General features: G+C 43.0%; 1 protein-coding gene across 3 annotated transcripts in view; it reads left to right on the top strand.

Annotated features, from left to right (window-relative positions):
* The window catches only part of PLEKHG1 (pleckstrin homology and RhoGEF domain containing G1), a 219,003-nt gene extending 197,690 nt beyond the window's left edge, over positions 1-21,313 (top strand). For all 3 annotated transcript variants that reach the window (XM_048225975.2, XM_057310972.1, XM_057310971.1), the window contains 6 exons: positions 1,254-1,287; positions 3,655-3,750; positions 5,268-5,306; positions 7,021-7,043; positions 10,632-12,276; positions 17,809-21,313. In XM_048225975.2, the coding sequence (XP_048081932.1) occupies positions 1,254-1,287; positions 3,655-3,750; positions 5,268-5,306; positions 7,021-7,043; positions 10,632-12,276; positions 17,809-18,875 (2,904 nt within the window). In that variant the 3' untranslated portion in view covers positions 18,876-21,313. The remainder of the gene's footprint in view (positions 1-1,253; positions 1,288-3,654; positions 3,751-5,267; positions 5,307-7,020; positions 7,044-10,631; positions 12,277-17,808) is intronic.
* The last annotated feature ends 5,038 nt before the right edge of the window (positions 21,314-26,351 follow it).

The following is a 26,351-nucleotide window of genomic DNA, read 5'->3' as shown; positions in this document are numbered from 1 at the left end:
TTATTCCTATTAAATAAAAGAAATGCATAATGGGGAATTTTTGTAAACATCAAAAAAAAGTCTGACCGTCTAACACCGTTACCACAAGCTGCTGGAAATTCATCTGTGTGGCTCCCAACCTCCTTCCGGTCTTTCAATTCAGGGATGGTCCCTGGCTGACTCCTAGAGGAAAATGTGGGAATAGTACATTTCTGAAATTAAATGTCAAGATGGGGAAAAAAAGATATTGAGTTCTTAAAGCTTACGTTTAGAGATACGAGGAAACTTCTTGGAAATAGCCCTTTTGTTTATTCATGTACATGATACATACACTAATCTCCTCTAGATTGAGAATAAATCTGAAAGTAGAGCCTTCTGCATATTACATATCCACCTGGTTCGGGAAGTGCACTGCACAGAAATTGAGCTCACGTCTGTGTTTGAAATTAATACTAACTAGTAATCCCAAACTGACTATATGATAAAAATATCAATGTCATAAAAATCTAACCATTTGTTTTCTCAAACTTAAGGTGGTTGCATCAAGGCTTTTTTTTTTTTAACTCCCTCCTTTTTTTTTGTAACTAAGTATTACCATTTAGCCTAAATATTTTTACTGTGCTATCAGAGATTATGGCAAAATACAATTAAATTATTTTTAAGGTGATTTTAGCCCAATGTTTGTAGGTTAGGTCACACGACCCTTGAACTATGAAAATGACACGGGGGAGCAAGATAGGCTACCTAAAGTAATTTTTTCCCCCTCTTTGAATCCTCAGGCGACATGGTGCATGTTAGGGTGATTAACTTTCTTTTTGTATTGCCCTAAACATTAATACCATTGGCAGCAATAACAATAAAAAGAAGCCTCAAAGCATTAAAGCTGCAAAGGTTGGGGTTGAGGGGAGAGGAAAGCCAGAGTAGAGGATTATCCGGTCCAATCCCTTGGCAGGCGGGTGGTAACTTCGTTGGGTTGAGTGCCTGTCATCTGGGCCTAGCACCAACCCTGAAAGGTGGGTCCTATCTTGCCGTTTGTGGCCTCCTTCCAGATGGGGGCGGTAAGCTTAGCTCCCCACAGGAGGGCGCTCGTCTGCTTGAAGCCCTTGAACTATGTGTTAATGCCTCAAAGAAATAATGAGTTCTTGAAAGCTTTTCGTAAATCCCTTCTTCAGGTGGGATAGTATAGGTAATATAGGTCTTCTGTATGACGATGGGTAATTTAAAGAAGAAACAAGAAGTAATTGCAATTTATAGCTATACTTTCTTTCTTTCAGGCCAAGCAAGCGATACTTGAAATGGATGCCATTCGTAAGTTTTGTTCTCTTAATACAATTTGAAATTTTCTCGTCTCCTTGCGTCTCTCGTATTTTCTAGCTTAGAGTTGATAAAAATGTCAGTCGTAAGAAAGGAACAGCTCTCTATTCACCGTGTTAACAAACAGAGCCGGCAGACAGTATAATCTCTTCTTAACACATTCACTTGTTTGTTCACTGATTTCTCCTGGTTTATCTATGAGTCACCTGATGGCTGGACACATGTCTAGATTTCTGTATCAACGAAGAATGTGAGACCTGCTGCCAGGGTCAATTCTTACCCTCCCCTCCACCACCACCAGAAATTAAGGTTTCGCATACAGTTCCCACCACACCCCATTGGAGGGAGATCTATGTTGATTACCTGCAAGAATCATGCCAACGAAATAGTTAATGGTTTCCCTGATTTCAAAATTACAACTGCCCCACAAATGTGATTGTATTTCTAGGCTTGGAAAACAGGCAGAAAATAAATAGAGGTGAGGTCTGTCCTACAAAATAAAACCTCGTTCAACAACATCTATCACATCCTTGTTCTCTCCCAGATTAAACAATAAAAAGAGAATCGATGGCTTTGAAGACTTACAACCGGGTCTAATAAAAACTTTTACCTACAGCATTTGAAATAACTTACTTTTGAGGAATCTTTCCCCAGGTGCAAAGGGTGATTCACATACCGTCCACACAGCTGGTGGTTAGCTCTGCTGGGGAAATAAAGATAAGCACCCCACCACGTGGCTGAGACCCCCCAATGTCATGCCCTGCAGCTCCTGAGAGAGGACATGAGGTGACCCCTGTGAGAGGTCTAGGCTGGGGCCCGCTGCCCGCTTCTCTAAAGCCCCCCGTTTTATTCAGTGGAAAGGCTCTTTAAGATTTTTTTTTTTTTTTAAATGAAAACACTCTAAAGAGAAGGCAAGGTCAAGGATGAGCATGTTAGATTTAAGAGAAAAGGTGGGAGGAAGATGGGGGTCTGCTATTTCTGTGACTGACTTCATTCAACAGAACCGAGTCCTCGTTCCCAGCCTCTGCGCTAGTTCGCGGACACCAGGAAGTTCTGTGAGGGCGCAGAATGATTCCAAGCCACTGATTGGTGCCACGTGCCTTTCTTCCAAGCCCAGGACTAGGCCAGAGCAACCCAGCCTGGGAAAATCCCCTCATTTGCCCTACGTTGACTTTGGACTTGGCTGGGTATGAGCAGAGCAGACCAGTCCATTGGGCCAAATGACCTCATTTATGTAACTTTGCTACTGGCAGTGGACAAATGTGTGGTCTTTACAATCCTCGGAACTCTCTCGAGCTTTGGACACCCTTGAAGAGCCTTAACCCTATTGCAGCCATGTCCTAACACTGTTTACCCTCAGGCTTCAGATGATCAATGAAAGTGCTAGAGTATTTTAGGATTAGACCCAATTTTCTTTCTTTTTACTTTCTTTCATTTTTTTTTTAAGTAGGCTTCATGCCCAATATGGAGTCCAATAAGGGGCTTGATCTCACAACTCTGAGATCAAAACCTGAGCTGAGATCAAGAGTCTGATGCTTAACCAGCTGCGCCAACCAGGCGCCCCCTAGACCCAATTTTCTTAATCTGAAGTCTGCGTACCCCTTAGATAGGTAGAAAGACATAAACTGTGAAATGAAATGAAAATCCCTTTTCCGGTAGGAGAACCTAGAGCATTCATCACATGTTCAAAAGAGCAATGTCTAGAAAAGTATGAAGAGTCGCTGCACCGGAGGACAGCTTCCGTGGCCAGGCATAGCTCGACAGCCTCCACCTCCAAGCCAGGCACAGACGCCTCGCAAAATCACACCTGCAGTGAAATCTCCAGACGCTTTGCCCTGACAGAGCGCCTGTTGTGGCCCATCACGGCGGTCAGCCTGTCAGGGGCCGTGCTCACAGTTCAGCTGCAGTGGTGTTGACGTCGGTAGAATTTTCTGACCTCTGTGGGTCATTGAGTTGCAGATGACCCTGAGCGGCAGTAGGGGGTTAAGCACACCTTCCACATTTGAACGACTTCCTACAAAGGGTTAAAGACAATGGTTATGGCTCTTTTCTGCTAGCGAGGGAAAAAGGAGAATACGTAGGAGAGCGTGTGCGTGTGTGTGCGTGTGGGTGGGTGTGTAAGAGAGAGCCCGAGAGCACACACGTGTGCGAGAAAGGCAGCTTACCTTGCTCACGGACCCCTGCAAGTCCCAATGTAAACAAAAAGTCCTGTGATATATATTCAACACCAGTTATGGAAAGGAGAGATTATACCATGTGTGATGGAAAAGAATAAATCCAGAGATACCCAAAGCAAGTCTTACGGATCTGAGAAGTCACCGAACACCTCCTTCTTATCGGTGCGTGTGGTTATCTTTTCAGATTACCCTGGCTTCTGTTACAGTCCTGAGGGAGAGACGAAAGCGTTGTGCACTTCTAAAGACGGTTCAGCTCCATATCGGCTAAGAAGAAAATCTGGTAAATAGGATGTTGTGATCAAAATTTAATAATCTGGGGGACAAGTAACGAAAGAGCCTTTCAGTCTGCCTGTCAGGCTTTCGTTCTAAATTTTTCTCTATAACTCTCCATTTTCCGGGGAATGTAAAACATACCAATCAACTAATTTTGCTTTGCATAGCATCTTACCACTAGCATGCAGGTACTTAAAACCTGTTGACTAACACTAGGGAAAGATTGTATCCTATAAATGACACATGCAAAAGATGATTCAAACCTAAAACCTTTAACACATGTTTGCTGAACCAGACTCCATGTAGTATTCTCTTAGCCCTCAGATCTTTTTTCCATTTGAATCAGTATTTATTGAGGACCTACCTAAGCCCCTGCACTGTGTAAGGACTGGGAATGCAAGAATAAATAATAATGAGATAGTTAATTGTTTCCTAGGAGGCTGTAGTCCAGTGGGAGAGTCAAAAAGGGCAAATAAGTACCAGTCCGTATAATGGACTGTGGTAGAGACTAGGTGGGAGGAAGTGTAGAGAGACAAAGGAGAGAGAGGGGGGCCAACTCTCTCAGAAGGAGAGAGAAGGCTTCCCAGAGCAGAAGACCTGGGATGGAATCCGGGTGCCAAGGAGGCAGATGGGGCAGGACTAGCACATGCAAAGGCCCTGAGCCAGCATACCTTAGATCAGACCAGTTCTACTGCCGGTTGTTCAGCCTGGCTGGAACGTGGGAGGGAGCTGTGGGTGGAGGTGGAGGCGTGCAGGGTAAACCAGAGAAGTGGCTGGAGCTGCAGAAGGGTATGAGCCTGAACCTGCAAGCTACGGAAGGATTTTCAGCAATGAAATGTTTGCCTTCTAAAAAAGCGAATTCTGGCTTGATGTGGAAACTGAAGTAGGCTGTCCATCTAGTCTGGGGGAGAGAGGATAAAGGCCTGGATTAAGACAGTGGTGAAGGGGGGCGGCGAGGGGGGTGGTTATTAGGATCCTGCAGGACTGTGATGGATGAAAACAGGAGAAATTTAGAATGCTGTCCTGACAGCTAACTCGGGCAGGTAATGTCAGTGACAACCAGGATAGGAACTTGGATAAAACAAGAGTTATGGGGGGAGACTGGTGACTTTGAGGCATGTTGGGTTGCTCGGTCTGTGGGCACATTGGGGAATTGTCAGATGGACAGTTAGCATTTGGGTCTGAGGCTTGGGAGAGGGCTCTGGCTTAAGGACATAAAATTGAACACTGTCACCTTATAGGTTGTGGTTAACGCTAAGGAAATTGCTCTGCTAGTTGATGGTAGGGTAGTTTGCCGTTATGTGACCCTTGATTTGCGAAGCTTAAATTTTATCCTAGAGTTTTGTCAGAGTGAATGTCTTGCTCTTAAGTGACTCTAAGTGATGGAGATTTAGGTATATTTGATTTTAAAAAATTGTCTAGAGCTCAAATCATTTGCCTGTAAACTAATAATTCATCTATAAAGAAAAAAAAAAAACCTTGACTTGGTTTTGCAAATAATGTCAGCCTTATTTTTTCTCCTAGAACCTTCCTCAAGATCACATAAAGTTTTGAAGACCAGTGGTAAGTCCTAAAATATCTTTTCTGTTTTCATTCTTGCTTCTTTCCACTAAGTCAAACTATACAAAAACATAAGCACCAGATGATTTACAGATCGACAAATTGTATTAACTTCTATAAGTAGTAGTGCCCCATTATATAATGTAAAGCCAAATGACATAAAATGTCAGCAATATAGAGAACTGGCATAAAAAGATTAATATCCCCATTATGTAAAGGAACCCCATACATCAAAGAGAAGAGAAAAAGGACTCTCTTTTAAAAGACAGAGGGGCACCTGTGTGGCTGAGCTGGTTAAGCGTCCGACTCTTGGTTTCGGCTCAGGTCATGATCTCATGGTCATGGGATCGAGCCCCGTATCAGGCTCTGTGCTCAGTGCAGAGTCTGCTTCAGAGTCTCTCTTTCTCTGTCAAATAAATAAATAAAATATTTTTAAAAGAATAATAAAAATAAAAGGCAGAGAATATAATTGGGCAGTTTCACAGAAAAAACACAAACCGTCGATAGATTTTATAAATGGACATCATGTTCGTAATCAGAAAAATCATACATTCACAGGAGATAAATAGAGAAGGGAAAGCTGTGAGCTCAACCAAAAAATACAGAAAAACAGGCGCTCCAAAACGAATGGCGTCCACATTTCTGCAACCTTTGTGGAGCAGAATTTGGTAACGCCCATTTAAATCTAAAATCCACATTTGCCTTTGACTCACCAATTTCACTTTTTTCACTTTGCATTTCACCGTGTACACTGCCTCTGTACAAGTGCTCCCCCAGGTGAGGCTGGAGCCCCGTGTGTGTGTGTGCTCTTTGCAGCATTTGTTACAGGAAGCGCATAAAATGCCCATCTGTTGGGTAAGAGTTAAATAAATTGTAGTATATCCTGGAATGCTATGTGGAATATTCTGCAGTTGTCAGAAAGAAAGGAGCACCTCCCTCCCTACTGACAAGCGTGTCCACGCACACGTAGCAGGAAACGCAATGCTGCACATTACACCTTTATTTTACAGACAAAACCGTGTGCTGCGGTGGGCTAGGGTTAGTGGGTTTGGGAGCTGGAAAGAGGACCATCAGACTGCTGATATGGTAACTTCCACGGGGTGGGATTTGCAGAGAGGATTCGGTCACTGTTTACTTTATATGCTTCCGTAATTAAGCTATGTTTAAAGATGAGCCGCGCATCATCGAGGTATCTGAAAGGGCGTCTGTAAGGATGTGGCTACGTGCACCTGCCCCAGAAACCCACCTGTACGGCTCCTTAGCACAGCGCCAGGGTGACCCCGGTGATAAATGCTGTCTGCATCGTTCAGGGAAAACCAATAAGATGTTTAAAAATTAACAGAAGCATAGTCTTGTGTTTAAGTGATTCTCATGGCTTAGGGCATGTATTTCAGATAATACATATTTGGGGGGAAGATTTTGAAACTTATTAGCATGAATTGGTCTGTTGCTCTCAGGGATTCAGAAAGGTACTTGACGTTCAGATGTATGTAAGGTTCGGTTTGTGTGTGTGTGTGTTTCTTTTTACATATACTACAGGATATATAACGAGGGTAACTGAGAGGCATTTTCTTAGAATTAGGTCTAAAGGGCCCAAAAGCCTCTTGGGCTTCAGTTATTAACAAGTTTTAAAATCCTATAAAATACGGGTGCTTGCCTATGTATGAGATATATTTTTAATCCTCAAAAATTCCTTTAAAACCCTTTTATTTTTCAGAAACAGCACAAGACATCCAAAAGGTAAGCACGATTACATTTCTCATTTTGAAATGTTTACTTAGGCATCCCTTCTAGGTACCCTTATATATCTCATCTCCAGCCTATATTCCAAATGTAAACAATTATTTTGTATTTTGAGATGGATTTAAGTAAGGACTCATCCTTATTCCCTCCTCCCTCCCCCGGCGTCATTTCTCAGAAGTAAGGCAATGATTTCTTCATCCCCCTCTCACCCCACCTCTCACCTCGAAAGCTGTAAGGTTATCGAGGATGTAATACGTGCGCCCTAAGTGCTAGTGTGGTACCCCCCACATTGCCCTGCCCCTCTGCGCATGTAAGACCGAGGCTCCTGTCTCCCGAGTGTTGCCCCCTTCTCAAAGCGTTAGCCTTCGGTCGCAGAGCTCCCCTTCTAAAAATATGGTCCTGATGCTGAGAAGTATGATCCTATGTCCTATAATGAAACTTCATTATATGAAGTTTGGACTATTCTTCCTCTGATAAAAGGTTGGGAGAGGGGGCATAAAATGGTATGCTCTAGTAGAAGATGTATACCCAAACGTGTTACCTATGAAGAACGGGTACTGTGTCCTCACCTGCGTAAACCGTGTCCAGCTGTCTACAGACCAGTCGTCTAAGTTACCAACTCTTAGAGAACTGATTGTGGTTTCTTGTTTAATATTCTTAGTCTGTAAGGATATAGTTATGAAACTCTCTCCCCACAATTCCACTGCATCACTCCTTAGCACAGGGCCCAAGTAACCCTGTTAATAAATGCTGTATCTTTCCAGTAAATCCAATAAAATGTCCAAAAATCAATAGTCTTACCACAAAGTAATTAAAATTAGAGCATGTGAATTTCAGCTAGTACATATTTTTGTTTGGAAGCTTTTGAAACTTAGTTGGTTATTGTCCTGAAATATAGCACGAGATTTTGATTTTTTTTAAATCTGCATTGTTTTCATAAACAAACACTGCAGAAGGGGCCCGGCTCTTTAAGGCAGCCACACCAGGATCATGGTGCTAAGCCCTGCTCAGTACCAGGTGGGGGGAAGGCTCCACCAGCCCTAAAGATGGGATCTCAAGAGCTGGTTGGAAGCGTTCAACAATAGTGATCCAGCCAAGTCTCCCTGTGGGGACCAACTAAACCTTATAAAATTTGAAGATAAGAAAGAAGTAAAGCAATGTACTTTTTTCTTAGTAGTAAAATTCCATCTCAACACTAACAAATAATACCAAATGCAAGGAGAACAGATTTACTAATCGTTAAAGAGTTTATAACAGGAGATATTCCTTAATAATAGATTCACATTTCTCCCAGAACACGTCTTCTAAGGACATGCGTGTGTGTGTGTGTGTGTGTGTGTGTGTAAAGACAGAGAAAGGGGAAGGAGGGAGGGAGAGAGGGAGCAAAAGCAAGAAAGAGAGGGGGGCGGTTAAGGTCATATACATGCTGTGGATTCAGACGTGGATTCAAATCCATTTCTGTCAATCCTAAACTGTATGACTACAAGCAAGGTGGTAACCTTACCAAAACTTAGTTTTCTAACTTACAAAATTATTATAAAGACTAATGCAGAAATATGTTTTTAAAGGTGCTTAGTGCAGGAGCGCCTGGCTGGTTCAGTTGGTGGAGCCTGTGACTCTCAATCTCGGGGTTGTGAGTTCGAGCCCCACGTTGGGTGTAGAGATTACTTAAAAATAAAATCTTAAAAGGAAAAAAGTGCTTAGTACAAAATCTGGAACAAAGCAAGTGCTCCACAAGTGATTGCTATTATCATATTATTATTAATAGCCATAACGCTAAGAATATAGAAGGACAGTAGGGAAGAATGTTATCACTGCCCTAGTGAAGTTGAGGTATCTAAACCACACCCTTCCATGTTGTGCATAATCCGCATACTGATTATTTCTCAATCTAAGGGCTTCTTCACTTCTCCTGGTGATTTATCTGATGTAAAACACCAGTCTCCAAAGTCCTGCTATCTTCCTTTCAAGTAATTACCTTAAAAATATTTTTTGATATTAAAAACTCAGGTTTCCTAATTTTATAAATGTCTGGGAATCTTTCTGGGATGGAAGATTTTAAGAAGGTATTACTTCTGGCTGTTCACAAAATCCTTTTGTTACACTTTCAAAGTGTTTTGTCACAATTTCACTAGTTAATACTAACTTCGTTTATTTTCTTAAATATAGTTCCTGGGTGTCTGTATTTTATAAAAATGGTACCAGTACCATCTGAGTAAGAAAAGGGAAGAGATACTAAAGGGTGAAAAAAAAATAGAGTCATAAATAAAATATAATCCTATATATGTATGTGTGTATGTCTATACATATGCATATGTATGCATATTCATACATTCCTAGACCTCAAATAGTCCATGGTTTGACCATGTGAAAAAAAGCAAAAGATTAAATGACATTTAGATTCTTTTTAGTTTCAAATTTTAATGGAAAAATAACATTCAGGATGAAATTTTATTTTTGCCCTTCCTACGCTTCTCTTCCCTCCCTGATGGACATACAGGCAGGCAGGCAGATAGAAAGACATATTGATAGGAGCTTATTTCAAGGCAATATGTATCCCAGTTTCATTGACAACTGAGGAAAAATTCTTGCTAATTTAACATTTCTAATAGGTTAGTGTTTGGGTCAGAAAATATGTTCCTGGTACTAATGAGTTTGAACTGATCTTAACCCTTTCAACTCTTTGAAGCCAATCCTTATACCTACAGAGGGCATCAGAGAGCAGTCCACTGCCTGTCTGCAGAACTGAGCTCCATCAAGAAAGGTTCCAAGTTATAAAACACCTCATTGGTTTTCGATTAGAAATTGCTAACGTCACTCATATTTTATTTCCTAACAGGCATTTAAGTATTACTTAATTAAATGTATTTTGAAAGAAAGTAAAATGTTCATTAGCTCAATAGTGGATTAAGTTACAGTTCTGTAACAGAGACTCTTGGCCTAGAATCTATAAACAAAGGCAATGCCAGTCAGGTGTATGGCAAGTCTGCAGATTTCAGGGAAGGCCATAAGGTGTGCAGTCAGATTACTCACAGAGGCTTCTGGTATACCAGAAACCACAATAAAACTCCTAGGAGTCAAGCCTCATGTAGAAACCAGATACAATGGCCCTTGATACCTATATATGTTCATTTATAGAATGTTATTTACCAAGTGCACATCGGAATTATTTGAAGTATTTAAGAGTTTTCTGTATTTTGCTGATTCCCTGCATTGGAGTAAGAGATTTGGAGCCAGACTTAGTTTGTGTCCTAGCCTTTTTACTGACTGGAGAGAGCCTGGATTTCCTTTCTGTGAAATTAGTACAGTTGTGTCTAATTCACAGAGTGATTATGAATGTTAAGTGTGGAGAATGTCTGCACACGGCCCAGCCTATTTCTAAGTAAATAAATCAGTTCCTGTCCTTTCTGCCCCTTTTGCAAAACTCCGAAGTGCCTTTCAACTCCGTGAAAATCAACCACATTGACTGACCATTTGCTTTAAGACTATTATAGTCCAGTGGGAGAGGCAATGTGTAAAACAAGGAGAGCGTTATGTTATGTGTCCATGTCACTGCAGTTCAGTCAATGTTTCTATCCACCTCAGGTTTCCAGAGGGGACGGGTCTCCCCAGCGGACCTCAACGGGGCCATCTCCCGCCCAGAGGAACAGCCAGCCGAGCAGTTCTGCCATTATCAGCGTGCTTCGCGGGGGTGGAGCCATCAGAAACATCTGGACGGACCACCAGATCAGACAAGCCTTGTTTCCGAGTCGTCGGTCCCCTCAGGAGAATGAGGATGATGAAGATGATTATCAGATGTTTGTACCATCCTTCTCTTCCTCAGATCTGAACTCTACCAGACTGTGTGAAGATAGCTCTTCCAGTCGCCCTTGCAGTTGGCACATGGGACAGATTGAGCCCACAGAGACCACCAGCTCTGGCCACCGGGTGGTCAGGCGGGCCAGCAGCGCTGGCGAGAGCAACACATGTGCTCCTGAGATAAGAATTAGGGACAGTGGTGGCTCTCAGTACAGCCCCCGACGGGAACTGCAGAGCGACCCTAAAACAGAAGGGCTGGACGGAATGACTCCCTTTGGGTCATCTATAGAGTTGACTCTTGATGATATAGACCACGTCTATGATAACATAAGTTATGAGGACTTAAAACTAATGGTTGCTAAACGGGAAGAAGCTGAATCCACACCCCCCAAAACAGTCAGGGACTCTGTTCGCCCCAAGAGCACGCCAGAGCTCGCCTTCTCAAAGAGGCAGCCTGGCCCGGAGAAGAGCTCTCTGCGCTCAGAGAGGGATGGAGCTCTAACAGGTCGCCAGGCATCAAACCAAAGCACACATGAATTCCAGATGGCTGAGGAAAACATCTATGACACCATAGGGCTCCCAGATCCGCCCTCCCTGGATTTCAAATGCAGCAGCCTGAAGCGTCCCAGGAGGAGCACCTTCTTAGGTCTGGAAGCTGACTTCGCCTGCTGTGACAGTCTGAGGCCCTTTGTTTCCCAGGATAGCCTCCAGTTCAGCGAGGACGAAACTCCTTACCCCCAGGGACCCTCTGATAATGATTATTTGAGTTTGCTCTATAACTCTTTCAGCTGTAACCTGTCTATAGGTGATAAATCTGTATCTGACAAACTGTCTGAAGAAGTAGACGAAATCTGGAATGACCTGGAAAATTACATCAAGAAAAACGAAGTCAAAGCTAGAGACCGGCTCCTCGCAGCCTTTCCTGTCAGCCAAGATGACGTGCCAGACAGGTTGCACTCCGAGAGCACCCCCGAGCTGGGCAGAGACGCGGCACATTCTGTGTCTACGCTCTCACTTCCTGAGGGTCATGCTTTCCTCACGCCGCTGAAAGACAAGCCTGGCCGAGCTAGCCGGACCAACTGCCCATTTGAAGAGGACCTGATTTCTAAAGAAGGCTCCTTTATGAGTCTTCACGGGCTGTCTCTGGCCAGTGAACCACCTCCCATGGAAAACCCCTACGACTTGGCCAACACCAGTCTATCCCAAACAGACTTGGAAAACCCTGACCCAGGGATGGATGCCACAGATAAGACAAAAAGCAGGGTTTTTATGATGGCCAGGCAGTACAGTCAGAAGATCAAGAAGGCAAATCAGCTTTTAAAAGTGAGAAGCCCAGAGTTGGAGCAGCCACTAGCCAGCCAGCAGCATAAATCCACACACAAAGACCTGGCAGCCATCTTGGAAGAAAAGAAGCAAGGGGGTCCTGCCATTGGTACGTTCCTTCACACTGCTTTCCCTCCTTCTTGAAAGTAGGATGCAAGGGCAGCTTTCAGGTTCTAAAAGTCCTTGAAACCGTGTGAACATTGCCACTCAGACGTTCATTCTCTCAAATTGAGACCACAACCTAACTAACAAAGATCAGTGAGGCCGGTCCTAATTCTTTTCCCACGTTAGCTCACAGAGTCACCCAAGTTGGAGCAAGATTTGGTCTCGGAGGGTTCTGTTGTTTGTGTAACATTGTCACTACCAGACTTGATGTTTTAAGAAGTTTTCTCTAATCTGAAGTGTGAAAAATAGCAATCAGTTGAACTCGTGGCAGGTAGAGCTTTTCCCTGTGTGTCACTGTGTCACGGGGAGTCATGGCTCATGTCAGCTTTGAAGATTTGGAAGCATGTGGAATAGGGTTGCTCCAGAATCCCGGCAAACATGCCCACTCATCCTAACAGATGACAGGGAGTCTTTCCCCACTTTTTAAAAGCTGGTCAACACTATATCCTCAGGTGTTTTCTCACAGATTTCTCTTACCAGTTGCCTTTTTGTTTAATAGTCGCCGTAAAATAGCCAGTGTCATGCATTTAATACTGTCTCCCCTGGTATTCTCGGGTAGCTTGCAAAAAGTGTGATTCTTTCAGTCAAGCCTCCTTTGTGGGGCAGAAAACTGGGATCTCAGCTATGGCATTGGTATGATTAGGGCTGAACGTTTGACATCTTTCTCCCTTATAAAGAAGTGCAGAGACAAAACTTGACACTGAGACACCGAGCTTGAGCTCGGTTGAAGAACACAGGTGCCAATAAAACACATGATTGTCGCAGGAAGAAGACACCCCAGGGTCCTGGCTCTCACCTCCGGAGCTTTTCACCTCTAGACCCAGAGAGATTTTTGGGATTAAGTCCCGGAATCTGCAATTTAAAACAGTGTGGCCTTTTGATCCTATGTTAAAAATCCCTGGCCTTGATTTTCTGACGAAGGACCACCTTGGTATCCAATGAGAGGAGACCTTTCTCCAGTTAAAAGTAAAACCCAGATGGCTCAATATCAGGGCACATCGAGACAGCAAGACAGAGACAGGGTTCATCTGGCCAAGTGGATGCTGCTAACCCCCTTTCTTTGAGATTGATTTCTTTATCTCTGCGGAAACCAGAGAATAAGAAGGGGATATCCAAATCCTAAATGAAGCCACAAGTAACAACTTACATGACAAGAATCTATAGGGGATTTTTTTTTTTTTAAGTTTGGGAGTATTTGTGAATTGTCTAAAGCTTTACTCTTTTTCTAGAGCTCCTCTTACAGTAAAGTTTCCTAACAAATAGGGAAGGTAAGCGCTGGAATTGCTACCTGAAGGATTTTACACACTCTCGTGAGTTGTTCTTCTTTTTAAATAAAGGTGAAAAGTGAATTTTGTATGAATGGGAGAGACTAGATGGTGTATATTTTTCTCCTGGCAAGAATATGCTGGAATTCATTCGTGTCCCTTTTCCAGTGCTAACGTTGCTAAGCTGGTTTGTTGTCACCCATGGAAAAAGTGACTGAGTTGCAGCTGTAAAAGAGAGTAGCTGGGAGCATAGATGGCACTGGAAACGGTGGTGTGTGGGCAATGCAACCACCGACTGAACCTGGGCTAGAGAGAGAACAGAATAAGGGTTTCTGATGATGATGGTTTATGCCAGCAGACTGTTGTTTCAAGAGTGGTAATCGTCTGAGCCAGGTTGTTTTGAATATGGACCATCCATTAAAATGCAGAACTCAAACCTTGATAGAAACATGTCCTCCAACGCTGAATCATGGGGGCTTCCAACTACTTTGAGTAGTCTTCTTTTTTACCCACCTTTTACATATTCATACATGTCCCTTTGGGGTTTTCTTTTCTTCTTTTTACCTTTAGTTTGTTCTCCTTTTGGTTTTGCCTCCTGATACCTTCTTGGGATCCCATGGGATCTTTTCTCAGCCCTGTGTCTGGGTCCTTTCTTGACATGGTGGGCTACTACCGACGTTCTCCCCAACCAAGAGGAGGAGATCTCTCCAAAGTCATCTTCTGAGAGTGGGGTCTCCCCCGCTACCTGGCAGGAGCACGTCCCTAGGGCCTGCCATCTCTCGGACCTGAGGAATCTTCCATCTGGGTGGATCGAGCCCACTTCCTGTGCCCACTAGGCTTTCAATCAGTTGACGTGATGACTCCTTTTCTCTCTCTTGTTTATCTGGGCACAGGACGTCGTAATCGAACGGACCGATTCTCCAGACTTCTTCGTATGGGCCTTGCCACTTTGCCAGGAGCTTGCTCTCGGTGTTGTACGGAAGGAGGAACGCCCTATTCACCTGCTGAAACTCTCGAGCACCTTTATTGAACTCTCTGGCGGGGGTCTACAGGCCCCGGGTCAGATTTCTGCCTCTAAATCACCCCTCCAGGTCTAGTTACTCCCAACGTCCAGAGCCTGTGGTAGCACGCCAACATTCTTGTTCAGTCCGACCTCCCTCCTCATATAGTCTTTGAGGCCAATGAGGCCTTTGGGTTCCCTTTTTTGGTGATGTTTTACACGGGGGAAAACTCGATACAGGCTTGAGGGGTTTTTTCCTTTTTTGTGTGGCGAAGGCAAAATCAAATTTTATGCTTTGGTCTACGTCTCAAGCAGCTTTAGAAGCTTTGATTTTAATCCTCTGTCTTGAAAACAGTTTATTTCATACTTTTCTCAGCAAGGATCACTTCCGGTTTTTATCGGGAATCCTAAGAACGCCACCTTTTAAACTTACAAAAGGGAAATAAACCAGAGACAGCCCTGAGGTTGTCCCATAATGATACTATACATACTCTATAAAGGGTAGTCATACCAGAACTGAGGGTGTTGGGGAACTTTGATCCACCTGACTGACCACTAAGCTTTTTAGGCTGGGGTGTCCTCTCGGGCTGGCTATTTCCTGCACATCTGGTTAAAGAAAGCTGATGACAGCTGCTGCTTTGGAAGTATTCTCTTGTTCACATTGCCATCAAACAAGTTATGGATTCTCTTAGAATGCCAAGCTGAGACAAACAAAAATCCCTAAAACTTAGGCACTGTATATCATCTACTCATGAGATACTTTTTATTCCAAATTTATAAATGGTCAACTTTTTACGATCCAAAGATAAATTGTGTCCACTATGAGTTATCTGTAGGAAGCATTTTAATCAAAGGCTACTTACTTTCCTGCTTCCTCTTTTTTTTTTTTTTTTTTTGCTATGCCCCTGATTTTCTAGGCTGCCTGTCACTCTCTGTGGTATGGTCTTAAGGAAATCACGTCCATTTTAACACTATGCTTAAAATAAGAGGAGGAAGTCAGTAGTGCTCGAGACAGATTTGTATCTAGAATTGTACTTGGTGCTCTGTGAGGATTGTTCTCCAAGAGTAAATGCTCATGGGCTACCTGGAATGATAAACTAGCCCATGTAAAAAAAAAAAAAAAAAAAAAAAACCTAGCAACACGAGATTGTGTGCGTGTGTGCATGCCTGTGCATGTGTGTGCAGCTAATAGCTAACTATTATGGTCCACACTAAGTACATAAGACTTCAGAGAAGAGAAATGGGTTAGAAAATGATTCGTGGAACAGGTAGGGCTTATAGAGGGTCTAGCACGGTAAATAGGATTTGATTAGGCAAAGGAAGAAGAAGAGAGTGTGATTAGGAAGAAAGAGGCATGAGAAATACTTTGGATATTTTGAGTAATACATGGTTTCAGATCACCTGGGCTATCACGGTCTGAAGTCAAAAGCTCACTGTTCATACACGACTTGGGTGCTGAAATAGTTGAGCCAAATGTTTTAATTAGCTCTCATTGGGTCCCGCGAATTGTCATCATATTGGAACCTTGTGAAAGTTCGGAGCCTTCCTGTCTTGGCTGCGGGATGACGTTCAGGGCCGTGATGTGGATGAGAATGGTTTGGGCAGAAACCGGTGGATGTTCAGGTGGGACCGCTAACCAGTGACTCTGTCTCAAGGTCCAGCTGCCTTTGTTTGGGCTTCATAGTTAATGAAACATTATAGGTTTCAGAATGGCGAACGCAGGCACTTCGGTGGTGTTCACACAGACTTTCAATCTCTTAAGGGGTTGCCAAATGTAATTGGTATTGAGAGTCTTTACTATGCCATTTAGGGAATAATAGCTCAAGTTTTTGTTACTAGAAATTCTAAACTAATATTCTCTGTTCTTCCAAGGAATTTGGACTTGAAAACCTGAAGGATCTGAATATAGGAGCTATGAGAAGTTAAACAGACGATTTACCCTGATTTGGGGGATTTGGGAGGCAAACAATTGGAGAAGGTTGCCATCAAAGGCACACAGGATAACAGCAGGTGTCTCTGTCCTCATAGAAGATAGAGTCGAAAGAAATGGCAGAAGCTCAACTAAATATTTTGTTTAAATTCAAGGAAGAATTTACTAACAATAGGTTACTAAAAATCTAAATAGCTTAAGAAGAAAATGCAATATCACTTGCTGGTCATCGTACATGGGATAGATCCCTTTTGTAGAGGCTGTGTAGTCGTGGTCTGGGCAATTATAGGATGCATGGAATTCTTTGATTCTAGGGTGGTGGTCGTGTGGATACCTGGAGTGGGGTGATGGTGTGGGAGGCAGCTCTTGAAATTGACATCTCTGGGCTCTGTCTCTTAAATCAGTCCTGGCCCAAAAGAATATTCTACCCATAGCAGCTTTCTGTTAATGTCTTTAAAAATGTAGAAATGCCTGTACTCAGAAGTAGAGAGGAGAATGGCCTCCTAGCTGAATTTGAAGTGGCAGTAGCTTTCATGGATGTAACAGTCAAATCCTGTTCTGGACAAATACCAGAGAGCATTACATTATCAATTATATGCACAGATGATTCATTCTCAATGTCATGGGGGCATTGACTTCAGTGCCTGGCTTCTTGGGGACGGGAAAGATGATGTGGCTCAGTGCATACACATGGTTTTGACATCCTGGAAGGGAAGGCCTCCTGTAGACACTGGCTTGCCAGACAGTGGCAGTGGATGGAAATACGGAACAGCCACCAGGAGCGGACTCTTCTGGGAGTCCTTATCTGAGAGCGATCAAGACTAGTGAGAAGCCAGGGACAGCCGCTGCATGGTGCATTGTGTCATCTTCCTTTTAATGACTACTTATTTGTCATTGACCAGGTTTAAGTGCTGACCTTGTTTTTATGATGCCTGTTTTTTAGCACTGACACGATTTCATGCTTGTAAAGAACACTAGAAATTTTCATTACAAATAGCAAACATTTGCAGACCTAAAATAAAATAAGCCAGAGTTTGATCAAATTAAATGAACCCGTAGGTGACCTTTTTTTTGCATTTTTATGTTTTATTAAACTATGGATTATTTTATTAGTTCACATTGCTTAGTATTCAATGATGACTCATCCTCAAACTTAAAGGTCCTGTCTATTTAAATTTTTAAAATCTGTCTGTTAGGATGTTAGATTTGTTTTTTTTTTTTAAATCTTTGCATGTGGAAATAATCCTCTGTATGTTTATTGTTTCCATATTTGCCTTCCAGGGGCCAGGATTGCTGAGTATTCCCAACTGTACGACCAGATTGTATTCAGAGAGACTCCCTTCAGGACTCAGAAGGATGGCTGGGCCAGCCCTCAGGAGCCCTCCTACAACCTCAGGTCCACCTCACCTTCCCAGGCCCAGCAGAGCAGCGAGGATTGGCTTCTGCATTCAACCTACAGCAATGGAGAGTTAGTGGATTTCTGCCCCCGGCCAGAGCCAGACTTGAAGTCGAAACATCCTCCTTTAGAGATCAGTACAAAAAGCATTCCGAGACAGCTGTCCGCGGCTTGCTCTGTGCCTTCTCTTCAAACTTCCGACCCTCTGCTGGGCTCCTTGCAGAGACACAGCGTGATAGTCCGTCAGCCCAACAAAGAGGACTCTTTCCAGGGCCCCTTTTACAACTCTTTGGGTCGGAAAGGCCTCAGTGCTAAATGTCAGCCTTATAGCAGGTCCCAGTCCTCTTCCTCCATCTTGATCAACAAGTCAGGGGACTCCATCAACTACCCTGGGGAGATGGGAAAGAAACAGCTGCTGTCTTTACACAAAAGTTCGAGGTGTGAGAGTCACCAGGACTTGCTGCCAGGTACGGCTGACTCATGTCAGCAGGGCCCAGAAAAACGCTCAGATCTCACGCTCCGAGACTCACAGAAGGTTCTGGTAGTAAATCGAAATTTACCCTCAAATGCCCAAATAGCGACCCAGAACTACTTTTCCAATTTCAAAGAGACTGAAGGAGACGAAGACGACTATGTGGAAATCAAGTCAGAAGAAGACGAGTCGGAGGTCGAGCTCTCCCACGGCCGGAGGAGGAAATCCGACCCGAGGGTTCCGGAGGCCGACGGTTCGCAGAGCGCCTGCCCCAACACCCCCTCTTACTCTGGGAGTAGTCCGTGCGCTCCAAAAAAGCCGGGAAGCGACAAGCTTGGCGTGTCCCCCTATCTGACGTCGTACAGCGACTCGGACAAACTGAACGACTATCTCTGGAGGGGGCCGTCTCCCAACCAGCAAAACATCGTCCAGTCGCTGAGGGAAAAATTTCAGTGTCTCAGTTCAAGCAGCTTTGCCTGAGTTCTTCCTAGAAGCCGTTTGAGTCAACGTGGCCTGATGCTCAGGACAGACACCGAGAGGTGTCTCCTATGAACCAGATTCCAACAATTTCGTAATAGCCGGGAGTGTCAACCGTGCTTTCTTTGACGGCACAGCTTTCTGAAGCGGCCGCGCAGCCGGCCGGGATTGTACTGTCTGCCGGGGCCGGTGTGCTGACTGCCGTCGTGTTGCGTGTAAGTCAATCTTACTTGAAAATTTTAGGCTTTTTTTTTTTTTTTTTTTTTAACATCATGGCCATGATATTTTCTCCCGTATCCTGGCAATCGTGCCCAGAGTCTAAGAAGCGCAGTAGTCCTCTCCGATCGTCCAGAAGCCGCGAGTAGTTTGATTCTGGGACCCGAAGGCAGCAAGGAGGCTTTTCCACGTGTTTTAGAAAGGAAGGGAAACGAACGCTGTTTAAAGGATTATGCTTAGGATACCTGGCATTTTGGTTAACATTCGGGACAAGACCCTAGGATAACTTACGCTAGAGATCTGTGATTGCAGCGTAAGTGCACTGCCCGTCTCACTGTGCCTCGGTTACTCCCACAGCGGTTCACCCGCTTGTAGAAATCGGGTAGCTCTGGGACATTAGAAGGGAGCAAGACCGATTCTCTACAAGCAAGGAGTCTCACCTGTATTCCTGGACACGTTCTGGGGAATGGGCTGCTTATTAAATGTTTATTTTTGATTGCTGGAGTAAGATGATTTCCTCCAGGGCTGAAAGGAAACTACGAGCAAGAAAATGCAAATTGACTTCACTGTTAGAAAGGATGCGGACAACTTGGTGATCTCCTCACATTATGGTGGAGGCCGGGGGTGGAAATAGGACTTTGTGCAATTTTTCCATGCATATCACTAATCAACACAAAGTAAACCATGAGCTAAAATAAAACACTCTAGAGCCACCCTTTCCAGGGCAGTTTTTCATGTGTCCTTTCCCAAGTTTTGTACCTCAGCCAAATGACCTGATCCCAGCCTTGAGGATTTCGTTGGCTGCAATGAAATTTATTTTCTAAACTCAACATAACATGGGGGCCTTTTTTCATTGTTTTGAGGCACATAAAAGAAAAGAATCTTTGGCTACCAAGCTCTGACTAATGCCATCTTTGATGTTGTTGTTATGGTCTTCAAATAGCGGTCCATTGTGATAATCATGGACTAATCTAAGGGTTTATGGAAGGAAACAGAAAATCAAAAGCAAGACCTTGTGAGTAAAAAGCAAAAATCAAAGAAGTGAAAGAGAAAAGTGAAGGCCGATCTGTTGCTATTTTATAAAAATGTTGTATTTTATGGAAGACTCCAGTCAATGCTCAAAGATGTTTTCTCAAAAAAGAATGTTGTATTCTCCTTTCAAGCAATTTTACATTCTGGAACCCCTTCCCCAGTGGGCTCAGTTTTCTTTCTATCTGTGTAGGAAAGGGGATCCGGGCTTTCTATCTGAAGGCAAGCTCAGATACTGATTTCAGTCGGTGACATCTAACCATAATTCTCCCAAGCCTCTCTTTCTTAACCATGAAACATCAGATGTGACTGTCCTTTACAAACAGGTACCTACGACACTCATTTTTCCTTTTAAATAACAGAAAATAACCCAAGTTTCTTGTTTCTCTACACTATTCTTCTCGTAGCTTACAAAACCAAGTCCATGTTGAATGGCATGGTTCTAGAAACATTCCTGCTTTCACTGCCTTTCTTTTAAACTTGATACAACTTTTCAAGAGTAAGAGTATCAGAAAAGACAAGCGCTGTAGGAAGTATGTTCTTAGACTTGCTAGGGGTATTCCCAAGTGGGTTTGCAAAACAAAGTTACCTGATTCTTCTTGTCCTAAGAATGCAGTTTCCTATTTTTGCCTTTCAGTTCGTATGACCCCCAACTCTGTATTGTCCATATATTACTGTGGTGTCTTAAACTCTCAGAAATTATTAATTCTTCGCACCAGTGTCTCGTGGCACGACTTTGATGTCGCCTATAGGAACACACCCTGCTGTACGAAGGTGGATGGCTTGCTGTATAAAATGTCCGTGTGGTTGTCTTCAGGTTCTAGGACGAATCTTTAGCTTTATAGACCACTGCTGTCAGCCAGGATGCAGATTTTGAGAGCTGTGTGTATATGTATAATCATGTTTGTATTTGTTCCTCAAAGTTACCAATTAAATGCTTTTGTTTAAGACAGTTTCTTTCGGAGGTGGGGTAAGATTGTATATAATTGGGGGGAAAGTTCTTATGTACTTCAAAGTATGTCAAGTTCTTATTAGGTCTCTGTACTGAAGGTTCAATTTGTTTTTAAAGTTCACTTTTCACCTACTCTTTGTGCAAAAAAAAAAAATGCATCTAGGAATAGTTTAAATATTGTATATAAGATAATGAAAGTTAGTAATGCTCATTATTTAATAAAGTTTGTAAAGTACAAAGTAAATTATAGTGTGAATTCATGTGTTTGTTCTAGGAAGGTCAAGATTTTTCCAGACTACATTTAGTTGTAATACTTTGTTCTGCCTTATGAGCCGTGCAGGCAGTGGTTCAGGGTTAACGATGATACACCATGTTTCAGTGACAGCACATTTTCTGTATCTTTGGATTACTTTTAAAATATTGGATTTAACATCTGGGATGGTATGTGTTTTCTTGATAAGCAGCTAAGTTAGATCAATCACTAGATTATCGGGGGTTTTTTGTTTTTTGTTTTTACTTTGTAGTAACAGAAGACATCTTTTTAACTATTCTATTATTGAATCAAAAAAAAATTAAAACTTTGAGGGCACAAATTAAGGTGGGTTTTTTTTGTGTGTGTGTAACTTCATGTTCCAAATTTTTTTGACAAAAATTTTACAGAGAACAGAGGCGTGTTAATATAAATTGGTAATTATAGACCATTTCTTAAGCAATTCTATTTCCAAATATAAGCATACACCCACCCCAACATAACGAAAATATATGTTGCCTAACTTTCTTTATACAGACGAAAATAACTTTAAAATTTTTCTTCAGAGTGTTTTAAAGTGGTGAACTTCTAAACCTCACACTGAGAATCCATCAGATTTATCTTACTTTTCTGCTTGAGATTGAAAGTAGGTGGGGTTTTCTGTAAGTTATGGAAGGTCAATTTATTTTTGTTAAGGTTTTTATTTATTTGATACAGAGATTGAGCAAGAGAGCACAAGCAGGGGGAGCGACAGTGGGAGAGGGAGAAGCAGGCTCTCTGCTGAACAGGGAGCCCAGTGTGGGGCTCGATCCCAGGACCTTGGGATCACGACAGAGCCAAAGGCAGACGCTTAACCAACTGAATCACCCAGGTGCCTCTTGAAAGGTCAATTTAGAGAAGAAAATGATAGTAAAAAAAACATGTCCTGTGTAAATTCCATACATAAATCCTTAGGGGAAAGGCAGAAAAATCTTAAAAATTAAGCTTGTAATGAACTATAAACACAGCTGTTAAACATGAATATTTATTAACATTTGTTAGGTTTTCTTTTGTTAAAAAGGATTTTCTTAATCTCTATTTTGAAGAGCAAATGTTAAGACTTCAAGATCTCTTCCAGATGTCTGGGTGGCTGTCAGTTGAGCATCGACTCTTGATTTTGGCTCAGGTCATGATCTCAGGGCACGAGATCGAGCTCCATTGGGCTCTGCCCTGAGGGCAGAGTCGGCTTGGGATTCTTCCTCTCCCTCTCCTCTGCCCCTCCCCCCCAAAAATAATAAATAAATAAATCTTTTTAAAAATACCCTATATTACATAACTTCCACTATCTAGACAGTGGTAACTGCACTCAATTGTATCAGCCAAAAACAGATGGCACTAAAAGAAACTGCTTCAACCTTTTTGCTAATTTACGTATGTCTTTAACATAAACCTTTTCCTATTGATAAGGACTAGAGCTTCCTTAGGCATATTTTTTCAATGTTTTTGGCTTAAAAAAATATGCATGTAAACAAGCATTCTCTCACATTTAGCTTCTCACATTTTTCTTACAAGTGATTTGGAGCATGAAACGCGAAGATAACGTGGAATTATGTCGCATTAAAAAGGTTAATGCAAAACATTGCGCAATCATTCCATGTGATCATAAATTTTTTTTTTTTTTTAAGATTTTATTTATTTATTCGACAGAGATAGAGACAGCCAGCGAGAGAGGGAACACAAGCAGGGGGAGTGGGAGAGGAAGAAGCAGGCTCATAGCGGAGGAGCCTGATGTGGGGCTCGATCCCAGAACGCTGGCATCACGCCCTGAGCCGAAGGCAGACGCTTAACCGCTGTGCCACCCAGGCGCCCCATAAATTTAAAATTTCAGAATGTGCATAGCATATTTGAAAACAACTTCTTTTAGGGGTGCCTGGGTGGCTCAGTTGGTTAAGCATCTGCCTTTGGCTCAGGTCATGGTCCCAGCATCCTGCGACGGAGTCCCTCGTCACATCAGGCTGCTTGCTCATGGGGGAGCCTGCTTCTCCCTCTGCCTCTGCCTGCCGCTCCCCCTGCGTGTGCTCTCTCTCTGTCTTGCTCTCTGTCAAATAAATAAAATCTTTTAAAAAAATTTTAAACCCCTTTTTTAAAAAAGATTTATTTATGAGATAGTGTGTATGGGGGGAGGGGGGCACCGAGGGAGAGAGAGAATCCTCAAGCTGACACCCCCACTGAGCTCTGAGCCCAATGCAGGGTTCAAGCCCAGGACCCCGAGATCATGATCTGTGCCAAAATCAAGAGTCAGCCGCTCAACCGGCTGAGCCACCCACGTGCCCCTGAAAATGACTCTTTGACGGAAGAGTTTAAGTTTCTTTTTGGAAGAATATTCTAAAATTCAGCACGTGCGTCATTTGACCCCTTGAGATGGAGATGATTTTACCAGCTCTGTACAGTGCCTGACAATTTGTAGGTGTTCCATAAATTTTTAATGATTGAACAAATAGAGTCAAAAACTTGCATGAGCACAAAACATGAGAAAAACATTCAAATCGGAGACACGAAAGAGGGAAGAACAACAAGGACTACGCTGCTTTTTAAAATTCACAGCAACTCCCCTCAGAAACCCAACTTCTTGGAGTTTCTATTGGGGGTCAGAGAAAAGCCTGCAGGCCCCTTTCCCGTCGCTTGGCTGATAGGATTCCAGGGAAACTCACTCTGCGTGAGATTTCCAGTCACCTTTTCAACTAAGACTCTACGTGGTCATGGGAGAGTCAGATATCAGGCCGCTCTCTAAAATTCCATTTAGACAAAACACGTTTCCCAAGAACTGGTTTTGAGGATGTTAGAACAGCAGAGAAGAACGAGAGTGCCGCTGTGGGGCTGAAGCCTGGGGAGGGAAAGGGGGAGGACCCAAATGCTGAGACATTTTGGGGCCCAAAGACCACCTTGCCTACTTTACAATGGTGGTGCTGTGCCCAGGAGCAAAATCCACCTTATCTGAAAAACAATAAAGCTTGGTTTTCCTGACAATGGCTTAGACATGATGCATCACACAATAGGAAAAAAAGAAGCAAGCAGTTCTACTTCATTCCTTCTAAAACCATGTTTATTCAGCTGAATTTAAAAGAACAAGGCTTGGCCAGTGAGCAAATCATCTGCTCTGTGGGGCAACACAAGCTCCTAAACGTCCTATTGTTTGGATGGCAATGTATGGCTCTCCCTGCGGTCCTCATAGACCCATTCACGGCAAGACCTTGGCCCACATGCTGAGCCTCACTTGCACATTTTTAAAAAAGTTTTAACATAAAAATCCCAATTCCCAGCTTTTTTAAATGAAAAAAAAAAAAATCTGGCCTGTTTGGGCCTGGACTCTGGCGAGGCAACTCTGCGAGATCTGAGAGAATCTAAGGGCAGAAATCACCCAAGAGCCTAGTGATTTTTCTAAACGTAGGGGAGAGTGTCCCTTTGTTCTCCGTTATAGACTCCATCAGCCAGTTTGAAGCAGCCACAGAGCACTTGCACGCAGCTGTTGTACATAGAAAGTAAAGGCTTTTTTTTTTTAAAGATTTTATTTATTTATTTATTTGAGAGAGAGCGAGAGGGAGTGAGAGAGAGGACAAGCAGGGTGAAGGGGCAGAGGGAGAAGCAGACTCCCCACCAAACAGGTAGCCCAATGTGGGACTTGATCCCCAGAGTCCGGGATCATGATCCGAGCGGGAGGCAGACGCTTAGCCCACTGAGTCACCCTAGGTGCCCCAAAGTAAAGGCTCTTAATGTAAAATTAAAAGGATGACTGAGAGGTCAGTGACAACCCCCCACTCCCCCCATCCCCATCCCCATCCCGCCAACCTTCTTCCCATTCCTCCCCCCACACACAGAAGGATCTCATTACAGAGCTATTTACAAATGAATGAAAGGATATTCACAATTCACAGCAGCATTGTCACATGGAAAATGGGAAACAATACAACCAGCAACAAAGAGAGGGAAAATAAGTTATGGGCTACCCACAAAATAGATTATAATATACAACCATTATTTCAAATGCTCTCCTTTCCAACATCATTATATCAGATATATAGTAAGTGAAGAAAAGACCTTTGCAATAAAATTGCAAATGGTTGCAATTTTATAAAATAATTTCAAATAAAGAGAGAAAAATTATTACTTATGTTTCAGTGATAGTGTTATGAGTGATTTTATTTTTTACTTTATGCTCTTCTGTAGATTATAAATAAATCGTATATATATTTTTAAAGACCACTCAGCTCAAGCATCAGATCCTTCGGTGTTGTCTGATTCTCCTCCAGAACAGTTAAACCCCAGCACTCCCAACACCTTATCTCACAAGCCTTTTTTTTTTTTTTTTCTGTAACCGCTTTATTGGCGTAGAATTCACATATACAATTCACCCATTTAAAGTATACAGTTCAGGGGCGCCTGGGTGACTCAGTTGAGTTGGTTAAGCGCCTGCCTTCGCATCAGGTCAGGATCCCAGGGTCCTGGAGTCGAGCCTGCGTCAGGCTCCCTGGCTTCTCCCTCTCCCTCTGCCCCTCCCAACTCATGTTCTCTTTTGCATGCTCTGCTCTCTTTCTCAAATAAATAAAATTTTTTTTTGTTAAGGTTTTATTTATTTATTTGACACGGGGCGGCGGGGGGGTGGGGGAGCACGCGCGCGCACACAAGCACGGGGGAGGGGCAGAAGGAGGCTCCTCACGGAGCAGGGAGACTGATGTGGAACTCGATCCCAGGGTCCTGGGATCATGACCTGAGCTGAAGGCAGATGCTTAACCAACTGAGCCACCCAGGCGCCCCTAAAAAATCTTTTTTTTTTAAAGTGTACAATTCAATGATTTTCATAATATTCATGATTTTGTGCAACCATCACCGCCATTAATTTTAGAACATTTTCATCAACTGTACCCATTAGCCATCACCTCCCCATTCCCCCTACTCCTAGCTATAAGCAACTACTAATGTTTTTTCTGTTTCTACAGATTTGCCTCTTCTGGACATTTCCTGTAATAAGGATCGTACAATACACGGTCTCCACTGT

This window comes from Ursus arctos, unplaced genomic scaffold (genome assembly GCF_023065955.2).
Source record: "Ursus arctos isolate Adak ecotype North America unplaced genomic scaffold, UrsArc2.0 scaffold_13, whole genome shotgun sequence".
NCBI lineage: Eukaryota > Metazoa > Chordata > Mammalia > Carnivora > Ursidae > Ursus > Ursus arctos.
Note: the sequence above shows the minus strand (reverse complement) of the source record. Positions and strands in the feature narration are given on the sequence as shown.